The 21,026-nt window shown below is 49.8% G+C and overlaps 1 protein-coding gene across 1 annotated transcript in view; it reads left to right on the top strand.

The window, feature by feature from the left end:
• The window catches only part of LOC139240892 (arf-GAP with GTPase, ANK repeat and PH domain-containing protein 1-like), a 232,672-nt gene extending 213,519 nt beyond the window's left edge, over nt 1-19,153 (top strand). Inside the window, exons 14-18 of the mRNA XM_070869397.1 lie at nt 3,473-3,627; nt 7,860-7,950; nt 12,773-12,995; nt 14,718-14,973; nt 18,956-19,153. Coding sequence (XP_070725498.1) covers nt 3,473-3,627; nt 7,860-7,950; nt 12,773-12,995; nt 14,718-14,973; nt 18,956-19,153 — 923 coding nt within the window. The remainder of the gene's footprint in view (nt 1-3,472; nt 3,628-7,859; nt 7,951-12,772; nt 12,996-14,717; nt 14,974-18,955) is intronic.
• Nucleotides 19,154-21,026: the final 1,873 nt, after the last annotated feature.

The raw sequence follows: 21,026 nt of genomic DNA, 5'->3' as shown, positions 1-21,026 counted from the left end.
CTCCCCTTCCCTCCCCCTCTCTCTCCCCTTCCCTCCCTCCCCTCCCTCCCCCTTCTCTCCCCTTCCCTCCCTCCCCCCTTCTCTCCCTCCCCCCTTCTCTCCCCTTCCCTCCCCCTTCTCTCCCTCCCCCCTTCCCTCCCCCTCCCCCCCCCTCCCCCCTTCTCTCCCCTTCCCTCCCTCCCCCCTTCTCTCCCCTTCCCTCCCTCCCCCCTTCTCTCCCCTTCCCTCCCTCCCCCCTTCTCTCCCCTTCCCTCCCCCTTTCCCTCCCCCTCCCCCCCCTTTCCCTCCCCCTCCCCCCCTTTCCCTCCCCCTCCCCCCCCCTTTCCCTCCCCCTCCCCCCCCTTTCCCTCCCCCTCCCCCCCCTTTCCCTCCCCCTCCCCCTCCCCCCCCTTTCCCTCCCCCTCCCCCCCCCTTTCCCCTCCCCCTCCCCTCCCCCCTTTCCCTCCCCCCTCTTCCCTCCCCCTTCTCCCCCCCTCTTCCTTCCCCCCTTCTCCCCCCTCTTCCTTCCCCCCCTTCTCCCCCCTCTTCCTTTGCCCCTTCTCCCCCCTCTTCCTTCCCCCCTTCTCCCCCCTCTTCCTTCCCCCCTTCTCCCCCCTCTTCCCTCTCCCCCTCCCTCTCCCCCCTTCTCCCCCTCTCCCCCTCTCCCTCTCCCCCTTCTCCCCTCTCCCTCTCCCCCTTCTCCCCTTCCCCCTCTCCCTTCCCCCCTTCTCCCCTTCTTCCCCCCCATCCCGCTATTCTTCCCCCCTCCCTCTTCCCCGTCCCCTCCCTCTTCTCCCCCTCGCACTCCTCCTCTCCACCTCCCTGCTCCTTCCTGTCCTTCCCCTCCTCCTTCCCGTCCATCCCCTCCTTCTTCCCGTCCATCCCCCGCCCCGCCCCCAGCTTTCCCAGTCGGTTATTGTCCAATCTTTTTAAATACCGGCAATTAAGTCAACAACCAATAACCTGTAACAACAAAAAATGTTTAAAGGACATTTAATAAATCAATTAAAATTTGGTTTCCGACGGTGATAATGCACTCCCGTCCCTCCAGTGCCCACCTCTCGCTAAAGGCCGCGAGCGTACCGGTGGACACCTCCATCTCCAGGGACACCTGGGCACGAACGTAGCCGCGGAAGAGAGGCAGGCAGTCGGGCTGGACCTGTTAATGGCCATGTTGGCCATGCCTGGGAGCAGTCCTATGAGGAGGCCCTCTGACCTGCCCTGCTTTTATATAGCGCCTTTCACAATCACCGGACATCCCAAAGCGCTTTACACCCAATGAAGTACTTTTTGGAGTGTAGTCACTGTTGTAATGTGGGAAACGCGACAGCCAATTTGTGCATAGCAAGCTCCCACACACAGCAATGTGATAATGACCAGATAATCTGTTTTTGTTATGTTGATTGAGGGATAAATATTGGCCAGCACACCGGGGAGAACTTCCCTGCTCTTCTTCGAAATAGTGCCATGGAATCTTTTACGTCCACCTGAGAGAGCAGACGGGGTTTCGATTTAACATCTCAGCCGAAAGACGGCACCTCCGACAGTGCAGCGCTCCCTCAGCACTGCACTGGAGTGTCAGCCTAGATTTATGTGCTCAAGTCTCTGGAGTGGGACTTAAACCCACAACCTCCTGACTCAGAGGCAAGAGTGCTGGCCACTGAGCCACAGCTGACACTAAAAGAATAACTAGTTCTTCAGATAGCAATAGACAGGCTCCTGACATTGTGTTGTGACAAAAGGCTGCTCAGTCCCTTTTCAACAGTTAATCGCTGCTCTCAGTGAAGGCAAACATCCACTTTAGAGCTTGTTCCTACTGTGTGGCTGAGGTACTAAAACGGAATTGGTATCAAGAACGTGAGAGGCGCGCACTCGGCATACCACATGCATGCTTTTGAGTCTTTAAATGATATTGTTCCATTCATGCCCAATGTGAGATGGACGGGATCAGCGTTACCCCAGCTCTCTGCCCTCGCTCAGCTGTTTCCTGTTGCAGTTGTTGATGTGCTCTGCAGTAATCTTTTCTCCAATGTCTTTCTCCAATTGCTTCTACTTCTTGCTTTGCTGGATTCTGGCCGCAGCCAAACGCAGGGTGTGGAAATTAAAGCGTTTTGGTAGTTTAAGAAATATTTACAGAGCAGGTAACGTCATTTTAAATTGTATCCGGTGGCTAGAACCGTCGTTAGTTGTTGTGTGTGTGCTGTCCGGAGTATATCTGTGTTCAAGCGTTTGTCCTGTCCCTTTGACGTCTCAGTGTCCTTTTGCGTCCGTGAATGTTGAATCCTCACTCCCGAGCCTGCCTGGACTGTAAACCCCATGTTTGATCGTTCTTATGGTTTGGGTGTGTGTGGGGGATGGGAAGCGCGGGGAGGGGGGGAGGAGAGAAGGGGCAGCCCAATGTATACTTGCTCGTTAACGGAAAGGTGAATTGTGCTAATGTTCACGTATAGGCAGAATAAAGGCCAAACGCTCTGCTTATTTGAAAGAAATCTGTCCATTTTAATTAAACTGCACGTTAAACGGAGCTGAGTTAGCCTGCAAATCCATTTTGGCAGATGCACAATGTGGCTCTTGCAAAAGAAAGACTCGAGGTGAATAGAACCTTATCAGAGGGAGGATTTCCTCTGGCCGCTAGTGTGTCAGCAGCATTGTAAGCAATAGCAGCGACTGCTTATGAATGAAAGAAGCAATAGTGGGTGAAAACAACTGTGGTTGCAACTTCTAGCAAATGTGTAGAATGGTCATGGCACGGAAGGAGGCCATTTGTCCCGTCGAGCCCGTGCCGGCTCTCTGCAAGAGTACCTCAGCTCGTCCCATTCCCCCGCCCTATCCCTGTAGCCCTGCAAGTTGCCCAAAAAGAATGTGTGGCTTGTGGAGCAGATCCCCAGGCGGTATCCTGGGTAGAGCTCCTTGGATTGTGGTCACCGCCTCGGGTACCTTGCCCCCATTGGCCGCTCTTCACGTGCGCCCTTGGACAGAGAGTGTCCACAGGCCAGTTGAGCTTAGTGCAGCACAACAGGGCCGAACCCTAACCCTAACCCTAACCCTAACCCCCAAGCTGGGACATTGAGGCAAAACTGTCGTGCCTTTGCTGAAACGCCACCTGACTCCGCACAGACCAGGGCTGCAACCTGGGGCGTTCCTGGTTTGTACTGCTCAGTCCCAAGCTGGTGAGCAAATTTACTAACTCAACCAATAGCAGGTAGAGAGGAACCTGTTGAACAGATTGATTGGATATGTTTTCAGCCTCATGAAAAATGATTTTTTGATATTCTATTAATGTGTAACTATAACCTTATATTTTGTGTGTGACTGGTTAATCTGTTCCATGCAAGGCTACACACAGCACACTGTGAACTCGCTGCTTAATGATCTATATCCATCACTGGGTAGGAGAGCCAAATTCACAGACCCTGACATCAGTGACTGTTTTGCGATTCTGTTGGGAAAACAATACATTTTCTATTTCCTCCTGATTTCCCCTCTCTCACAGAGCAAGAGGAGAACATTGAGTTCACCATTGTCTCCAGCACCGGCCAGATGTGGTACTTCGAGGCAATGAATTTTGAAGAGAGGGATGCCTGGGTCCAAGCCATTGAGAGTCAAATCCTGGCCAGTCTGCAGTCCTGTGAAAGTAGCAAGAACAAGGTAAACGCAGTCAGCAGCGCCCAGAGTATGGTTACTGTTAATGTACTGCAAGCAGAAAGCTGCCCCAATAGGGACCCGGGTGTCCTTGTACACCAATCACTGAAAGTTAACATGCAGGTACAGCAAGCAATTAAGAAAGAAAATTGTATGTTGGCCTTTATTACAAGAGGATTTGAGTGCAGGAGTAAAGACGTCTTACTGCAATTATATAGTGCCCTGGTGAGACCACACCTGGAGTATTGTGTACAGTTTTGGTCTCCTTACCCAAGGAAGGATATACTTGCCATAGAGGGAGTGCAACGAAGGTTCACCAGACTGATTCCTGGGATGGGGGGGGATTGTCGTATGAGGAGAGATTGAGCATACTAGGCCTATATTCTCTAGAGTTTAGAAGAATGAGAGGTGATCTCATTGAAACATACAAAATTATAACAAGGCTTGACAGGGTAGATGCAGGGAGGATGTTTCCCCCAGGCTGGGGAGTCTAGAACCAGGGGTCACAGTCTCAGGATAAGGGGTTGGCCATTTAGGACTGAGATGAGGAGAAATTTCTTCAAGCAGAGGGTGGTGAATCTCTGGAATTCTCTGCCCCAGAGGACTGTGGAGGCTCAGTCGTTGAGTATATTCAAGACTGAGATCAATAAATTTTGGGGCATTAAGGGAATCAAGGGATATGGGGATAGTGCAGGAAAGTGGAGTTGAGGTAGAAGATCAGCCATGATCTTATTGAATGGCGGAGCAGGCTCGAGGGGCCGAATGGCCGACTCCTGCTCCTATTTCTTATTTTCCTACAGGTGTTTTTATGCTGCCTCCAAACTTCCTCCCCAAAATGCAGGAGATAAGATGGACTTTTACATTTGTTTGTTTCATGCCCTATAAGTGAATAATTTCACCAAATTTGTGCTCATCAAGGTGAAGTATGGCAGTGTAGGCCGACACAAGTTTCTTGGTTTCAACTACCCCCAGAGCAATGTTTGTCAAACTTTGATTTAAGGTTCTGTGTAATGCAAGATTGAATGAAAAATAAATAATTCGTTCAGGTTTGAAGCAACTTTATATTCAACAAACTCCATCTTTGGTCACGGCTGGAGCAAACTGCATCGAAACAGGTGCCCGATTCCAGGCGCAAGCTGGTTAACATAGAAACATAGAAATTAGGTGCAGGAGTAGGCCATTCGGCCCTTCGAGCCTGCACTGCCATTCAATAAGATCATGGCTGATCATTTAACCTCAGTACCCCTTTCCTGCTTTCTCTCCATACCCCTTGATCCCTTTGGCCGTAAGGGCCATATCTAACTCCCTTTTGAATATATTTAACGAACTGGCCTCAACAACTTTCTGCGGTAGAGAATTCCACAGGTTAACCACTCTCTGAGTGAAGAAGTTTCTCCTCATCTCGGTCCTAAGTGGCTTACCCCTTATCCTTAGACTGTGACCCCTGGTTCTGGAACTCCCCAGCAACGGGAACATTCTTCCTGCCTCTAACCTGTCCAATCCTGTCAGAATGTTATATGTTTCTATGAGATCCCCTCTCATTCTTCTAAACTCCAGTGGATACAAGCCCACTTGATCCAGTCTCTCCTCATATGTCAGTTCTGCCATCCCGGAATCAGTCTGGTGAACCTTCGCTGTACTCCCACAATAGCAAGAATGTCCTTCCTCAGATTAGGAGACCAAAACTGAATTCAATATTCCAGGTGAGGCCTCACCAAGGCCCTGTACAACTGCAGTAAGACCTCCCTGCTCCTACACTCAAATCCTCTAGCTATGAAGGCCAACATGCCATTTGCCTTCTTCACCGCCTGCTGTACCTGCATGCCAACCTTCAATGACTGATGTACCATGACACCCAGGTCTTGTTGCACCTCCCCTTTTCCTAATCTGTCACCATTCAGATAATAGTCTGTCTCTCTGTTTTTACCACCAAAGTGGATAACCTCACATTTATCCACATTATACTTCATCTGCCATGCATTTACCCACTCACCTAACCTATCCAAGTCACTCTGCAGCCTCATAGCATCCTCCTCGCAGCTCACACTGCCACCCAACTTAGTGTCATCCGCAAATTTGGAGATACTAAATTTAATCCCCTCGTCTAAATTATTAATGTACAATGTAAACAGCTGGGGTTCCAGCACAGAACCTTGCGGTACCCCACTAGTCACTGCCTGCCGTTCTGAAAAGTACCCATTTACTCCTACTCTTTGCTTCCTGTCTGCCAACCAGTTCTCAATCCACGTCAGCACACTATTCCCAATCCCATGTGCTTTAACTTTGCACATTAATCTATTGAGTGGGACCTTGTCGAAAGCCTTCTGAAAGTCCAAATATACCACATCAACTGGTTCTCCCTTGTCCACTCTACTGGAAACATCCTCACAAAATTCCAGAAGATTTGTCAAGCATGAATTCCCTTTCACAAATCCATGCTGACTTGGACCTATCATGTCACCTCTTTCCAAATGCGCTGCTATGACATCCTTAATAATTGATTCCATCATTTTACCCACTACCGATGTCAGGCTGACCGGTCTCTAATTCCCTGTTTTCTCTCTCCCTTTTTTTAAAAGTGGGGTTACATTGGCTACCCTCCACTCCATAGGAACTGATCCAGAGTCTATGGAATGTTGGAGAATCAGTGTCAATGCATCCGCTATTTCCAAGGCCACCTCCTTAAGTACTCTGGGATGCAGACCATCAGGCCCAGGGGATTTATCGGCCTTCAATCCCATCAATTTCCCCAACACAATTTCCCGACTAATAAGGATTTCCCTCAGTTCCTCCTTCTTACTAGACCCTCTGACCCCTTTTATATCCGGAAGGTTGTTTGTGTCCTCCTTAGTGAATACTGAACCAAAGTACTTGTTCAATTGGTCTGCCATTTCTTTGTTCCCCGTTATGACTTCCCCTGATTCTGACTGCAGGGGACCTCCGTTTGTCTTTACTAACCTTTTTCTCTTTACATATCTATAGAAGCTTTTGCAGTCCATTTTAATGTTCCCTGCAAGCTTCCTCTCGTACTCTATTTTCCCTGCCCTAATCAAACCCTTTGTCCTCCTCTGCTGAGTTCTAAATTTCTCCCAGTCCCTGGGTTTGCTGCTATTTCTGGCCAATTTATATGCCAGTACCTTGGCTTTAATACTATCCCTGATTTCCCTTGATAGCCACGGTTGAGCCACCTTCCCTTTTTTATTTTTACGCCAGACAGGGATGTACAATTGTTGTAGTTCATCCATGCGGTCTCTAAATGTCTGCCATTGCCCAACCACTGTCAACCCCTTAAGTATCATTCGCCAATCTATCCTGGCCAATTCACGCCTCATACCTTTAAAGTTACCCTTCTTTAAGTTCTGGACCTTGGTCTCTGAATTAACTGTTTCATTCTCCATCCTAATGTAGAATTCCACCATATTACACCAAGTCACCCTGCAGCCTCTTAGCATCCTCTTCACAGCTCACACCGCCACCCAGCTTAGTGTCATCTGCAAACTTGGAGATATTACATTCAATTCCTTCATCTAAATCATTGATGTATATTGTAAATAGCTGGGGTCCCAGCACTGGACCCTGCGGCACCCTACTGGTCACTGCCTGCCATTCTGAAAAGGACCTGTTTATTCCGACTCTCTGCTTCCTGTCTGCCAACCAGTTTTCTATCCACGTCATTACATTACCCCCAATACCATGTGCTTTAATTTTTCACACTAATCTCTTGTGTGGGACCTTTGAAAGTCCAAATACACCACATCCACTGGTTCTCCCTTGTTACATCCTCAAAAAATTCTAGAAAATTTGTCAAGCATGATTTCCCTTTCATAAATCCATGCTGACTTGGACTGATCCTGTCACCGCTTTCCAAATGCGCTGCTATTTCATCCTTAATAATTGATTCCAACATTTTCCCCACCACCGATGTCAGGCTAACCGGTCTATAATTCCCTGTTTTCTCTCTCCCTCCTTTTTAAAAAAAGTGGTGTTACATTAGCTACCCTCCAGTCCATAGGAACTGATCCAGAGTCGATAGACTGTTGGAAAATGATCACCAATGCATCCACTATTTCTAGGGCCACTTCCTTAAGTACTCTGGTTCCAGCTGATCTTCCAATTCCTTGACCAGAACAGCACTGTGGCCCAGACCAGGATTTCAGCTCCGCTGTGTATTGTGAGAGAATGATCCCTTTCATACTGTCTTCATTGAGCCACCTAAATGTAATAATTTTATATTTTAGGCTCGGATGGACAGCCGGAGTGAAGCTGTTGCCCTTCAGGCGATAAGAAACGCCAAAGGAAACTCATTCTGTGTTGACTGCGCTGCTGCAAGTAAGAATCTCTCTTTGCTTCATGGGTTCTTTGCTTAAGAATTCATAGCAATACATTAAGAAATATAGAAACATAGAAATTTACAGCGCAGAAGAAGGCTATTTCGGCCCATCGTGTCCGTGCCGGCCGACAAAGAGCCGCACAGCCCTTGGTCAGCAGCCCTGAAGATTACATATAAACCTATAAACAATGAACAATGACGGAAAGGCAAAGAGCACCCAGCCCAACCAGTCCGCCTCACACAACTGCGACATCCCTTATACTGAAATATCCTACACTCCACCCCAACCGGAGCCATGTGATCTCCTGGGAGAGACAAAAACCAGATTAAAAACCCAGGCCAATTTAGGGAGAAAAAAATCTGAGAAAATTCTTCTCCAACCCATCCAGGCGATCAAAACTAGTCCAGGAGATCACCCTGGCCGTATTCGATTCCATGCAGTACCTACCATTATATCTGCGCCATCCAACAAAAGGTCATCCAGTCTAATCCCAATTACCAGCTCTAGGTCTGTAACCCTGCAGGTTACGGCACTTTAAGTGCCCATCCAACCATCTCTTAAAAGTGGCGAGTTCTTCCAGGCAGCGAGTTCCAGATCCCCATAAACCTCTGCGTAAAGAAGCCCCTCCTCAAATCCCCTCTAAACCTTCCACCACCCATCTTAAAACTATGCCCCCTCGTAATAGACCCCTCCACCAATGGAAATAAACCCTTACTATCCACTATGTCCAGGCCGCTCAATAGTTTGTACACCTCAATGAGGTCTCCTCTCAACCTCCTCTGTTCCGATGAGAACAAACCCAGCCTATCCAATCTGTCCTCATAACTAAGATTCTCCATTCCAGGCAACATCCTAGTAAATCTCCTCTGCACCCTCTCTGAGTGCAATCACGTCCTTCCTATAATACGGCAACCAGAACTACCGCAGTACTCCAGTTGTGGCCTAACCACAGAGTATTATACAATTTAAGCAAAACCTCCCTGCTCTTATATTCTATGCCTCGGCCAATGCAACAGCTCTACAACTATTTTAAGTAGAACATTAATCAATGTCCCTTTTTGGCAAGGCCACTAGAATCCACAAATTTCCAAATAAAACTTTGGTTTAAGTTCACTGTAATCAAATTAAGATTCTGTTGCCGGGGGTGATGATGCACTCCAGTCCTTCCGGTGCCCACCTCTCGCGGAAGGCCGCGAGCGTACTGGTGGACACCACGTGCTCCATCTCCAGGGACACCCTGGCTCGGATGTAAGCACGGAAGAGAGGCAGGCAGTCGGGCTGAACGACCCCCTCGACTGCCCGCTGCCTGGACCGGTTGATGGCCACCTTGGCCAGGCCCAGGAGCAGTCCTACGAGGAGGCCTTCCGACCTGCCCGCTCCCCTCCGCACAGGGTGCCCAAAGATCAAGAGTGTGGGACTGAAATGCAGCCAAAAATCGAGGAGCAGCTCCTTTTAAATAATGGAGGAGGGGTTGCAACCTCACACACTGTACATAGACGTGGAACACAGACTTCTCCAGACCGCCGAAATTGCGGGCGGCCTGGCAGGCAACAGCTCTAGATCTATTTATTGTTTTCGACAAAAATAGTTGAAGTGCCCCCTGATTAAAGGGGGGGACACTCCAAACACTTTCAAACAAGTGCCCCCTTGTTTTTTTTTTTGGGGGTATTTTTTTTGAGGGCACAAAAAACAAATTATCCTTGGCTAAAAGGGCTGGGGGGGGGGGGGCACTAAAACCGGCAAATTAAACAAATTATAATTTAGACATAAAATCAAATTAAGATTTGGTTGCCGGGCGTGATGATGCACTCCAGTCCCTCCGGCGCCCACCTCTCGCGGAAGGCCGCGAGCGTACCGGTGGACACCACGTGCTCCATCTCTAAGGACACCCTGGCCCGGATGTAGGCGCGGAAGAGAGGCAGGCAGTCGGGCTGAACGACTCCCTCGACTGCCCGCTGCCTGGACCGGCTGATGGCATCCTTGGCCGTGCCCAGGAGCAGTCCTACGAGGAGGCCCTCGGACCTGCCCGCTCCCCTCCGCACAGGGTGCCCAAAGATCAGGAGTGTGGGACTGAAGTGCAACCAGAATTTGAGGAGCAGCCCCTTCAAATAATGGAACAGGGGCTGCAACCTCGCACATTCCATAAAAACGTGGAACACGGACTCCTCCAGACGGCAGAAATTGCAGGCAGCCTGGGAGGCAACAGCTCCACAAACCTGTGAGTGTACTCACAGGTGCATACATTACACTGGGAGCGGTGCAGGTTTGGAGTGGGCTACAGGGGCAGGGCCGATCACGTCTCCTGTGGTGTCTGGGTAACTCCTGCTCCTCCTGACTCCATGGGAAGGTGTTTCTGTGGGGCGGGGGGGGGGGGGGTGGGGGGGCGAGGAGGGGGAAAACTTAGCTTGGTTGGTGGCCACTGTGGAATCCTGAGTGGGATAGGCCTGATACCTGCCCTGCTCATGAGGTGACCTATTTGTGAAAGAGAGCCTTTGTTTTAGGCCCGTAATTTATATATTCAAGGGGACTCATGTCTGTTTTAGGTATCCGCCCGAGATGCCTAAAAAAAAATGGGCCCCACAAATTTGGCAGTGGGACCAGTTCCTGCACAGATTGGCCACAGGCCTTCCCACTGCTAAATTGGTCTGCTTTGCATCCATTTTACTCCTGAAAAATGGGTGCGTCACACACCAATTTCTACCCCAATGTAATTCCGACATTAGGCCGAAAAGAGGACTTTGATTGGCAGTTAACTGAAAGACCCACAGTAGGCTCTGACTGATCTCAAGGCCTTTTATCCTGTTGCACATTTCATTGATCGGAATGCGTCAGACATGCAATCAGCTGCAGTCGTCTTGCCGGCTCATGAATCCATCCTGTTTGTACCAGAAGTAGCTTCATCAGTCAATGTGTAAAGAGAAAAATGGGCCTCCTGCCTCAATCACTCACACCCTCCTGCACCACCACTTTTCACATCTCGAGAAAACTGGTGGGGAAAATGTGTGGTGAAGTGCAACCAGTGGGAAGGGAGTTTTTATTGCTGCTGATGTCTCTCTGCACTCTGACTCTCCCCAGTCCATGCACTAATTGGGGTGAGCAACCTGCTCCCAGTCCAACCCTGTTCTTATACTGGCCATAGGTAGTGTACAAGACGGGGCCTGGGAGCTCCACCTCGAGGCCTCCAACCCATGCCTCCCTGCAGCAGCATGGCAGAGGTGGGCAACTTGGTAGAACGAAAGAAAGACTTGCATTTCTATGGCCCCTTTCACGTCCACTGGACATCTCCAAGCGCTTCACAGCCAATGAAGTACTTTTGGAATGCAGTCACTGGTGTAATGTACGAAACGCAGCAGCCAATTTGCGCACAGCAAGCTCCCACAAACAGCAATGCGATAAATGACCAGATGATTTGTTTTTGTTATGTTGATTGAGGGATAAATATTGGCCAGGACACTGGGGAGAACTCCCCTGCTCTTCTTCAAAATAGTGTCTTTTACGTTCACCTGAGAGGGCAGGCGGCGCCTCGGTTTAACGTCTCCTCCGAAAGATGGCACTTCTGACAGTGCGGCCCTCCCTCAGTACTGCCCCTCCGACAGTGCACCACTCCCTCAGTACTGCCCCTCTGACAGTGCGCCAATCCCTCAGTACTGCCCCTCCAACAGTGCGCCAATCCCTCAGTACTGCCCCTCCGACAGTGCGCCAATCCCTCAGTACTGCCCCTCTGACAGTGCGGCCCTCCCTCAGTACTGCCCCTTCGACAGTGCGCCAATCCCTCAGTACTGCCCCTCCGACAGTGCGGCGCTCCCTCAGTACTGCCCCTTCGACAGTGCGCCACTCCCTCAGTACTGCCCCTCCGACAGTGCGCCAATCCCTCAGTACTGCCCCTCCGACAGTGCGCCAATCCCTCAGTACTGCCCCTCTGACAGTGCGGCCCTCCCTCAGTACTGCCCCTCCGACAGTGCGGCACTCCCTCAGTACTGCCCCTCCGACAGTGCGGCACTCCCTCAGTACTGCCCCTCCGACAGTGCGGTGCTCCCTCAGTACTGCCCCTTCGACAGTGCAGCGCTCCCTCAGTACTGCCCCTCCGACAGTGCAGCACTCCCTCAGTACCGCCCCTCCGACAGTGCAGTACTGCCCCTCCGACAGTGCGGCCCTCCCTCAGTACTGCCCCTTCGAAAGTGCACCACTCCCTCAGTACCGCCCCTCTGACAGTGCAGCACTCCCTCAGTACCGCTCCTCCTACAGTGCGGCGCTCCCTCAGTACTGCCCCTCCGACAGTGCAGCACTCCCTCAGTACTGCCCCTCCGACAGTGCGGCGCTCCCTCAGTACTGCCCCTCCGACAGTGCGGTGCTCCCTCAGTACTGCCCCTTCGACAGTGCAGCGCTCCCTCAGTACTGCCCCTCCGACAGTGCAGCACTCCCTCAGTACCGCCCCTCCGACAGTGCAGTACTGCCCCTCCGACAGTGCGGCGCTCCCTCAGTACTGCCGCTCTGACAGTGCAGCACTCCCTCAGTACTACACTGGAGTGTCAGCCTAGATTGTTGTGCTCAAGTCCCTGGAAAGGGACTTGAACCCACAACCTTCGGACTCCGAGATGAGTGTGCTACCCACTGAGCCATGGCTGACACTGGCAGTGGAAGGAATGTAGGCTCGAACCACATGCCACCAATGTGGTGTCACACATTGCACTGCACCATCATTATCTGCCTGCTCATTTATGAATTTTCAATTTTCATATGTGACCGCTATATTTTCATGTTTTATCCATTTTTTTTAAAAAGATAAATTGAGCTGTGAAATGTTCTTTCCACCCTTACAGATCCCACTTGGGCAAGTCTGAACTTAGGAGCACTCATCTGTATTGAATGCTCAGGGATTCACCGTAACCTTGGGACCCATCTTTCGCGAGTACGATCTCTGGACCTTGATGACTGGCCTTTGGAGCTAACGCTCGTACTGACGTCCATCGGAAATGAGATGGCAAACAGCGTGTGGGAGAGGAATACTCGGGGGCGCAACAAACCCTCCCCAGAATCGACACGGCAAGTGACTGCTCAGCGTTCTCCATTGCTACGGTCACCGGCAAGCGGTTTGGCTCTGAGGGAGAGGAGTCCCGCTTCTGAAGTATTACACATTTGATGGAATGCTTCTCATTCCATCAGGAAATTAGCTTTGTGCATGCACGTATGGGCACAGATATCTACCACCTCATTCATTGTATCTAAGAACATAAGAATTAGGAGCAGGAGTACTCCATTCGGCCCCTCGAGCCTGCTCCGCCATTCAATAAGATCATGGCCGATCTTCTACCTCAACTCCACCTTCCCGCACTCTCCCGATATTCCTTGATTACCCTAGAATCCAAAAATCTAAAATCTACCGATCTCTGTCTTGAATATACTCAACGATTCAGCATCCACAGCCCTCTGGGGTAGAGAATTCCAAAGATTCACCACCCTCTGAGTGAAGAAATTCCTCCTCATCTCAGTCCTAAATGACCAACCCCTTATCCTGAGACTGTGACCCCTGGTGGTCCCCACCATAACATTTGTAGTCCATTTCTCTGAATGCTCAGTTGATAATGCTCTGTGTGGGGTGGTGTACTGAGCCATACAGATCACAAAGCTGTCCTATTTGATCCCTGATCATTGAATGGTACAGCACAGGAGGCCATTCAGCCCTTTGTGCCTGTGCTGAATGAACTGACCGCCGCCAGGGAGGTGGTGGGGATCCTACGATTGTCTTTCATGTCCCCACGTTAGAGGACTTGGTCGACTTTGCAGAGGACAGAATTAGCTTTGGCGGCAATGCCTTCTCTACACGATGGAATAGTCTGCCAACACTAAGTGAGGTCCCACAATGGCTGCCAGCACCTGTCGAACTGTCCTCCAGCACTGGTCAGTGCCTGCGGGAGTGATCATAAGAACATAAGAAATAGGAGCAGGAGTAGGCCATTCGGCCGCTCGAGCCTGCTCCGCCATTCAATAAGATCATGGCTGATCATCGACCTCAACTCCACTTTCCCGCCCGATCCCCATATCCCTTGATTCCTCTAGACTCCAAAAATGGATCCGGAAATGAGAAAAGCATTCACACTTCATACAAGCGCAGAGAGCCATCATTATGTCTAACTATTACGAAATCGTGAAATGACTTTTAAGAAACATAGAAACATAGAAAGTAGGTGCAGGAGTAGGCCATTTGGCCCTTCGAGCCTGCACTGCCATTCAATAAGATCATGGCTGATCATGCACTTCAGTACCCCATTCCTGCTTTCTCTCCATACCCCCTGATCCCTTTAGCTGTTAGGGCCACATCTAACTCCCTTTTGAATATATCTAACGAACTGGCCTCAACAACTCTCTGTGGTAGAGAATTCCACAGCTTCACAATTCTCTGAGTGAAGAAGTTTCTCCTCATTTCGGTCCTAAATGGCTTACCCCTTATCCTTAGACTGTGACTTCTGGTTCTGGACTTCCCCAAGAAAATAATTTAGCAACTGGCAGGGAGGAGGGGCGGTGGAATTTCGGTGGGGCAACTCCGGCTTGTCCACAGTAAATTCTTCACCCACCTCCCTTAAATCGAGGAGAATTTTACCCATGTGGATGACATAGCACGTCACATTCTGAGTGGCTCTTCCAGGCTCAAGCAAAATACATTGTCGATGAACTGTTGAGTTGTTGCTGTTTCTAACTTGTCTTAAATATCAAGACACTGCTGTGACCTGCCCTTTCCCCCTCCCCTCCCCCACCTACCTGTTACAGGGAAGAAAGGGAGAACTGGATCAGAGCGAAATACGAGCAGAAGCTGTTTGTGGCGCCCCTGAAATACCGCGACGCTCCCATTGGCAAGCAGCTGTTCCGAGCGGTCATGGAGAAGGACCTGCACAGCATCTTACTGCTGCTTGCTCACGCCAAGAAGGAGCACATCAACGAATGCACTGAGGATAAAGACAAGCGGACAGCTCTGCATTTGGCCTGTGAGCTGAAGGATGTCGTGATAACGCAGCTCCTTGTCTGGGTAGGTTTGATTCGGCTTGACGCAGATCTTTTTCTCGGCGTTCTGTTCTCCCCAGGATGTCCTGGTAACTCGAACAGTGTTGCACCCCCCCCCTCCCCTCCCCACACCCTGGGTGACGAGGCCACAGTTAAACATCTCCGCTGAAGAACGGCACCTCTGACAACACAGCGCTCCCTCGGTACTGCAGTGGGGAATTAGCCACAAAGTAACTGGGAGATAATAAGTAGAATTAGAAGAGATGTAGCCAATGACATTTGGAGCAGAGTGTGGTACCTTTCTTCACAATAGTGTCAGCTGTGGCCCAGTGGGCAGCACTCTCGCCTCTGAGTCAGAAGGTTGTGGGTTCAAGTCCCACTCCAGAGACTCGAACACATAAATCCAGGCTCTCACCCCAGTGCAGTGCTAAGGGAGCGCTGCACTGTCGGAGGTGCCGTCTTTCGGATGGGACGTTAAACTGAGGCCCCGTCTGCTCTCTCAGGTGGACGTAAAAGATTCCATGGCACTATTTCGAAGAAGAGCAGAGGAGTTATGCCCGGTCTCCTGGCCAATATTTACCCCTCAATCAACATAACAAAAACAAGTTATCTGGTTATTATTACATTGCTGTTTGTGGGAGCTTGCTGTGCGCAAGTTGGCTGCCACGTTTCCCACATTACAACAGTGACTACACTTCAAAAGTCCTTCATTGGCTGTAAAGCGCTTTGAGGCGTACAGTGGTCGTGAAAGGGGCTATAGAAATGCAAGTCTTTCTTTCTTTGCATGTGCCCCACCTTACAACAGGTTAACCTGATGGTGATCAGATCGATGGCAGAACAACATAAGAAATAGGCCATTTGGCCCCTCGAGCCTGCTCCATCATTCAATGAGATCATGGCTGATCTGATCTTGGCCTCAACTCCACTTCCCTGCCCGTAACCCTTGACTCTCTTGACTAGAAGAATTGTAGTTCCATTGAATGAGATATCTTCAAATTTTAATACTCTTTCTGACATCTGTGTCGCACCACATGTTCCTGAGCTGAGCGATTGCAGGATGTAATTGTCAATCTCCTCTGCTCCACACAGCCAGCACTGCAGCATTGCTGAGTGATTTGCTCAGTGCACTCTGCTGGCATGACCGGCACAACTGCAAATTGCTTTTGCTTCACCTGGAATTTCAAAGCACTTTAAACTGCCTGCACTGTATTGGACTCTCAGCAAGACCTTTTCAGTGGACAACATTGGAAATTGAACTCTTCGCTGATGCAGCGACAATAACACTCTCGGATCACTGTTCTGAGTAATTAAAATCTGGGCGACTCCTGAGAGGGACCGTGTGCCAGTAGAGGAATTATTTTTAAATCTTATTACCGTTTATTTTTTAACCCCCCCTCCACTTTCACCATTCCCACCCCTTCCCCCAGTGTTGAGGACATGCCCCCACATAGAATCTTACAGCACAGAAAGAGGCCATTCGGCCCATCGAGCCTGTGCCAGCTCTGTGAAAGAGTGATCCAATCAGACCCACTCTCCCCACTCTTTCCCCAGAGCTCTGTAAATTTTTCCCGTTCAAATATTTATCGAATTCCCTTTGAATGTGACTGTTATGTATGCAACCCTATGTAACCAGCATTCTATCGCCACCAGAGGGCGTATCTGTTGGAGTCCCAAGGGATCCCAGCATCCCTTGGGAGCACTGTATATAAGCAGGTCTCCCATGCTGTACCAGCACTCTGGAGTTAGAATAAAGAGACTAAGGTCACACTTACTCACGTCTACAGTACTCAGTCACATTGCTTTATTCAAGACATAACAGTGACGATCGAATCTGCTCCCACCGCCCTTTCAGGCAGTGCAGTCCAGACCATAACAACTTGCTGCGTAAAAAGAAATTCTCTTCGTTTCCTCCACAGATTTTTTGCCAATTACCTTCAATCTATGTCCTCTGGTTACCGACCCTCCTACCAGTGGAAACAGTTTCTCGTACAGTGTTGGTTAGAATCTGCCACTCTGTATGCGGTGAGCAAGAGGTCATTTAATCTTAATGGGCAGAATATCTTGGGGAGGTAAGTGGGGGGGTGTGTGTGTCCAAGTAAAGACACCCAGCATGCAGTGCTGCACCGAGGGCAGAGGGTGACAATTTACCCCCATGTTCCTAATCTCAGCTGAGCCGGAAACGGGAGGTGCCCAGTGAAACAAGATTCCTTTCCAGAGAGGGCCCTCGACAGATACTACTCTTGTCCTTGTCGAGTACCTCGTCAGGTGCTTTTACCCTAACTGCAGCCAATGGAAGGCAGTCCAGTCTTCCTCCATCAAGTATAAGGTATTAAGGGATATAGGGATTGTGCAGCAAAGTGGAGTTGAGGTCGAAGATCAGCCATAGCTTATTGAATGGCGGAGTAGGCCCGAGGGGCCGAATGGCCTACTCCTGCTCCTATCTCTTATGTTCTTATATTGCATAGAGTGGACAAGCCCAGCTCCCTTACCCTGGGGCCATTGTAACCCCTGGAAAATGTGGGTCTATGATGCTGCTGTCAGTATAGAGCAGCTGGTTTGGGTAATGCAAATGGTGGGGAACCAGGACCGGCACATTTTTCTTTCATTAGTTCATGGGCATCGCTGGCAAGGCCGGCATTTATTGCTCATCCCTAACTGCCCTTGAGTGATGAGCCGCCTTCTTGAACCACTGCAGTCCGTGTGGTGAAGGTACTCCCACAGTGCTGTTAGGGAGGGAGCTCCAGGATTGTGACCCAGCGACGATGAAGGAACGGCCAATATACTTCCAAGTCAGGATGGTGTGTGACTTGTAATGTATTTGCTTTATGGGTTCTTTGCTTAAGAATTCATAGCAACACATTGCTATTAAGAACTAGTAGAAACATAGAAAATAGGTGCAGGAGTAGGCCCTTCGAGCCTGCACTGCCATTCAATGAGTTCATGGCTGAACATGCAACTTCAGTACCCCATTCCTGCTTTCTCGCCATACCTCTTGATCCCCCTAGTAGTAAGGACTACATCTAACTCATTTTTGAATATATTTAGTTGGTTTATTAACAAAGATTTAAGAATCACACGACACATTACCAGTTCATCCGCTCGGCTCACAACCACCTGCCTCATCGTGGATGATCTAGACCCAACTGGCTGGGGTTTTATGGAGAACATCACATGACTGGCTAAGCCACTCACAATGTTACAGCTCTACAAACCTGTGAGCATACTCACTGGTGCATACATTACAGAGGGGAACTTGGAGGTGGTGGTGTTCCCATGCGCCTGCTGCCCTTGTCCTTCTAGGTGTCAGTCCGTGAGACATGTGTTGTCGGTGAGGCTGCGTCTGAAAGCGGGGGCATCGCACGTTAGCGGAGCCCGGCCCCCCCCCATCCAGGAGGTAAGGCTGCAGTCCCCCAAAACTGGCTGAAGTCCGGTGCAAGTGTAAAAGCGCGTAAGACAAATAGGAGCAGGAGTCGGCCATATGGCCCCTCGAGCCTGCTCCGCCATTCAATACGATCATGGCTGATCTGATCATGGACTTAGCTCCACTTCCCTGCTCACTCCCCATAGCCCCTTATCCCCTTATCGGTTAAGAAACTGTCTATCTCTGTCTTAAATTTATTCAATGACCCGGCTTCCACAGCTCTTTGAGGCAGCGAATTCCACAGATCCACAATCCTCAGAGAAGAAATCCCCCCTCATCTCAGTTTTAAATGGGTGGCCCCTTGTTCTAAGATCAAGCCCCCTAGTTCTAGTCTCCCCCATCAGTGGAAACATCCTCTCTGCATCCACCTTGTCGAGCCCCCTCATAATCTTATACGTTTCGATAAGATCACCTCTCATTCTTCTGAGTGTGACTGGTTCCATCGTTACTGTTGGCTGAGGCTTGCCGGGCAATCCTCGTGGGGGAAGTGCGGGATTGTTGCCGGAGCTGGGATTTTGGGGAAACAAAGGGAAACCTTTTTTGAAATAAAAGTAATGCTCTCGCCTTGGTTTGATGTGCTCTACAGTATGGCGTTGACGTGAAGGCCAGAGACGTGAACGGGAACACGGCCCTGTACCACGCCCGGCGAGCGGGAAGCCAGGAGTGCATGGATGTCCTGTTGCAGCACGGTTGCCCGGGTGACGGCTGCAGTATGACGCCCAGTCTCAGCAGGAAAAGTCTCAGTGCCAGTCTTGGAAGGACTGAATCCAGGCTTCCACATTAAGGAGAAGCCTCAAAGCAGTGCGTTTCCACACCTTTACATTCTCAAAGAGCAGATACCGCAGCCTCCAGACTTCCCTCCCCCGCCACTCCCATTTTATTGCCGAATTTGGCGACGAGCAGGGTTGGGGTGGGGGGGTGCGCCTCATGGAAGCCAGATGCTAATTTTCCGACAAGCGACGCTATCAATTGTCCCAAAGTCTTCTGACCGAGAGATTGAAACTGCTGTTCTTCCGTGCAAGAGCTGCTCGATGTTTTAAGGCCTATTTCCTGGGCTGTCCTCACCAGGTCAAGTCGAAAGGCATCACGACTTGTAGGACAGCAGTTTAGCCGGAGGAGCGAGGGTTTGACGAAGGGTTCTGCTACTCCCGTCGTTCCATCATTCTTTAAAAAGAATTGAAAGTTGTTTACACAAAGCAAAGCCCCGACATGCTGGAGTCACGAACCTGCAGTAAGTTATCGAGGTCGATTTTCGCTCCAAATGTTTTATATTTGACATAATGAAGATGTCGTCCGTTTTATTTTCGAACTGTTTAAATGGTGGCCCTATAATGTTCCTTCGCAGTTTCCGATGTGCACTTGTATTTAAATTTGTAAAGGACATTTGTGTGTAATATTGGATATTACAGTATTTCGAGAAATGCGAAGAGCTGCGGAACATTCTTTCGTACCCTCCTCTGAAGCTCAAACCAGGAATAGTGGTGGGTCATTCTTATTTGGGGGGAAATGGAAAGGAGTCATTGGAGTAGCTCATGTCCAATTTGTTCACCTTACAGGATCACTTTTGGCCTCTAACCATTTGTGTGGTGTTGTACACACGGCCCCTTAACCTTGCGTAACCAACACTGCATTCCATCACCAGAGTGCAATCCCAGCATTCCGCAGTGGCTGGCCTGCGGTTGTATTTGAAGCCGGGCCTTTAACTTTGAAATGCGGCTGGGCAAGAAAGGCAAATCTGAGGCCTGTGCTGACGGAGAGCAGCGCTAATGCAAACCAAAGCAAGGTCTGGCGCTCAAACTATCCCGACGGAAGGAGCACTGTCTGACAGGAAGACAGTGACAGGGGATTAAAGCAAAGGGAGGGGCAAATAATTAAAGTAAGGGAGAACATTTTCTTTAAGAATGGGCCACAAGAGCTTGGAGCACGGATGTGTAGTGCCATGAAATCCTGGGACTTGGGTTTGATGCCCCTTGCTCTGCCAAGTTTCCCACTCAGCCACTGAGTGAAGGCTGCACCCTTCACCACGAGGGAAAATGAGATCAGGAATCCTTACCAGACACTTGGACAAACCTCCTACTGCTCAATTTCAAAGAGGCAGATGGCTGAGAGTAGACTCCCAGTCTGTGTACGTGGCAAAGTGAGCCGAGAAGGGGAGAAAGAAAATGGAGGGTTTACATTTTTTAATAAATTGGCCTGTTTCAGTCTACTGTAACGTTGGCACGAAGTGCTATTCTTGGTTACCCTGGCGATGCCTCTTCAGTCCCATTACATTCCGTCAGTGCAAGAAGCTTTTCGCAGCCGAATGACCAAGTAATAGTCTCAAAAGTAATGCACTGGTCGAGTGGCGGGAGATGCTTTAGGTGAGCCTATCTTGAAGGCCGAAAGCCAGCGTATCTCGAGATTTTGATTCTCATTCAGAAACCTTGGTGAGGAGCCGAGACCCACAATGCGGGACACTACCAGGATTGAAAAGAGTAGCACAGGAGACGGGATACGTCAGGAAAGTAGGCGATACCAAACTTGGGTTTTAAAAATGCTCGATTATAGGAGGAAATGCGTGCACTGCCACGTATGCAGTTCACAGTGCTGACTGCAGATGAACTGCCATTTGAGGTCTCCTGGCCTCTACCATACTTTTCATATATCGACCCAATGGC

Source organism: Pristiophorus japonicus, chromosome X, assembly GCF_044704955.1.
Source record: "Pristiophorus japonicus isolate sPriJap1 chromosome X, sPriJap1.hap1, whole genome shotgun sequence".
Lineage (NCBI taxonomy): Eukaryota > Metazoa > Chordata > Chondrichthyes > Pristiophoridae > Pristiophorus > Pristiophorus japonicus.
This window is presented reverse-complemented; position numbering and strand designations above follow the sequence as displayed.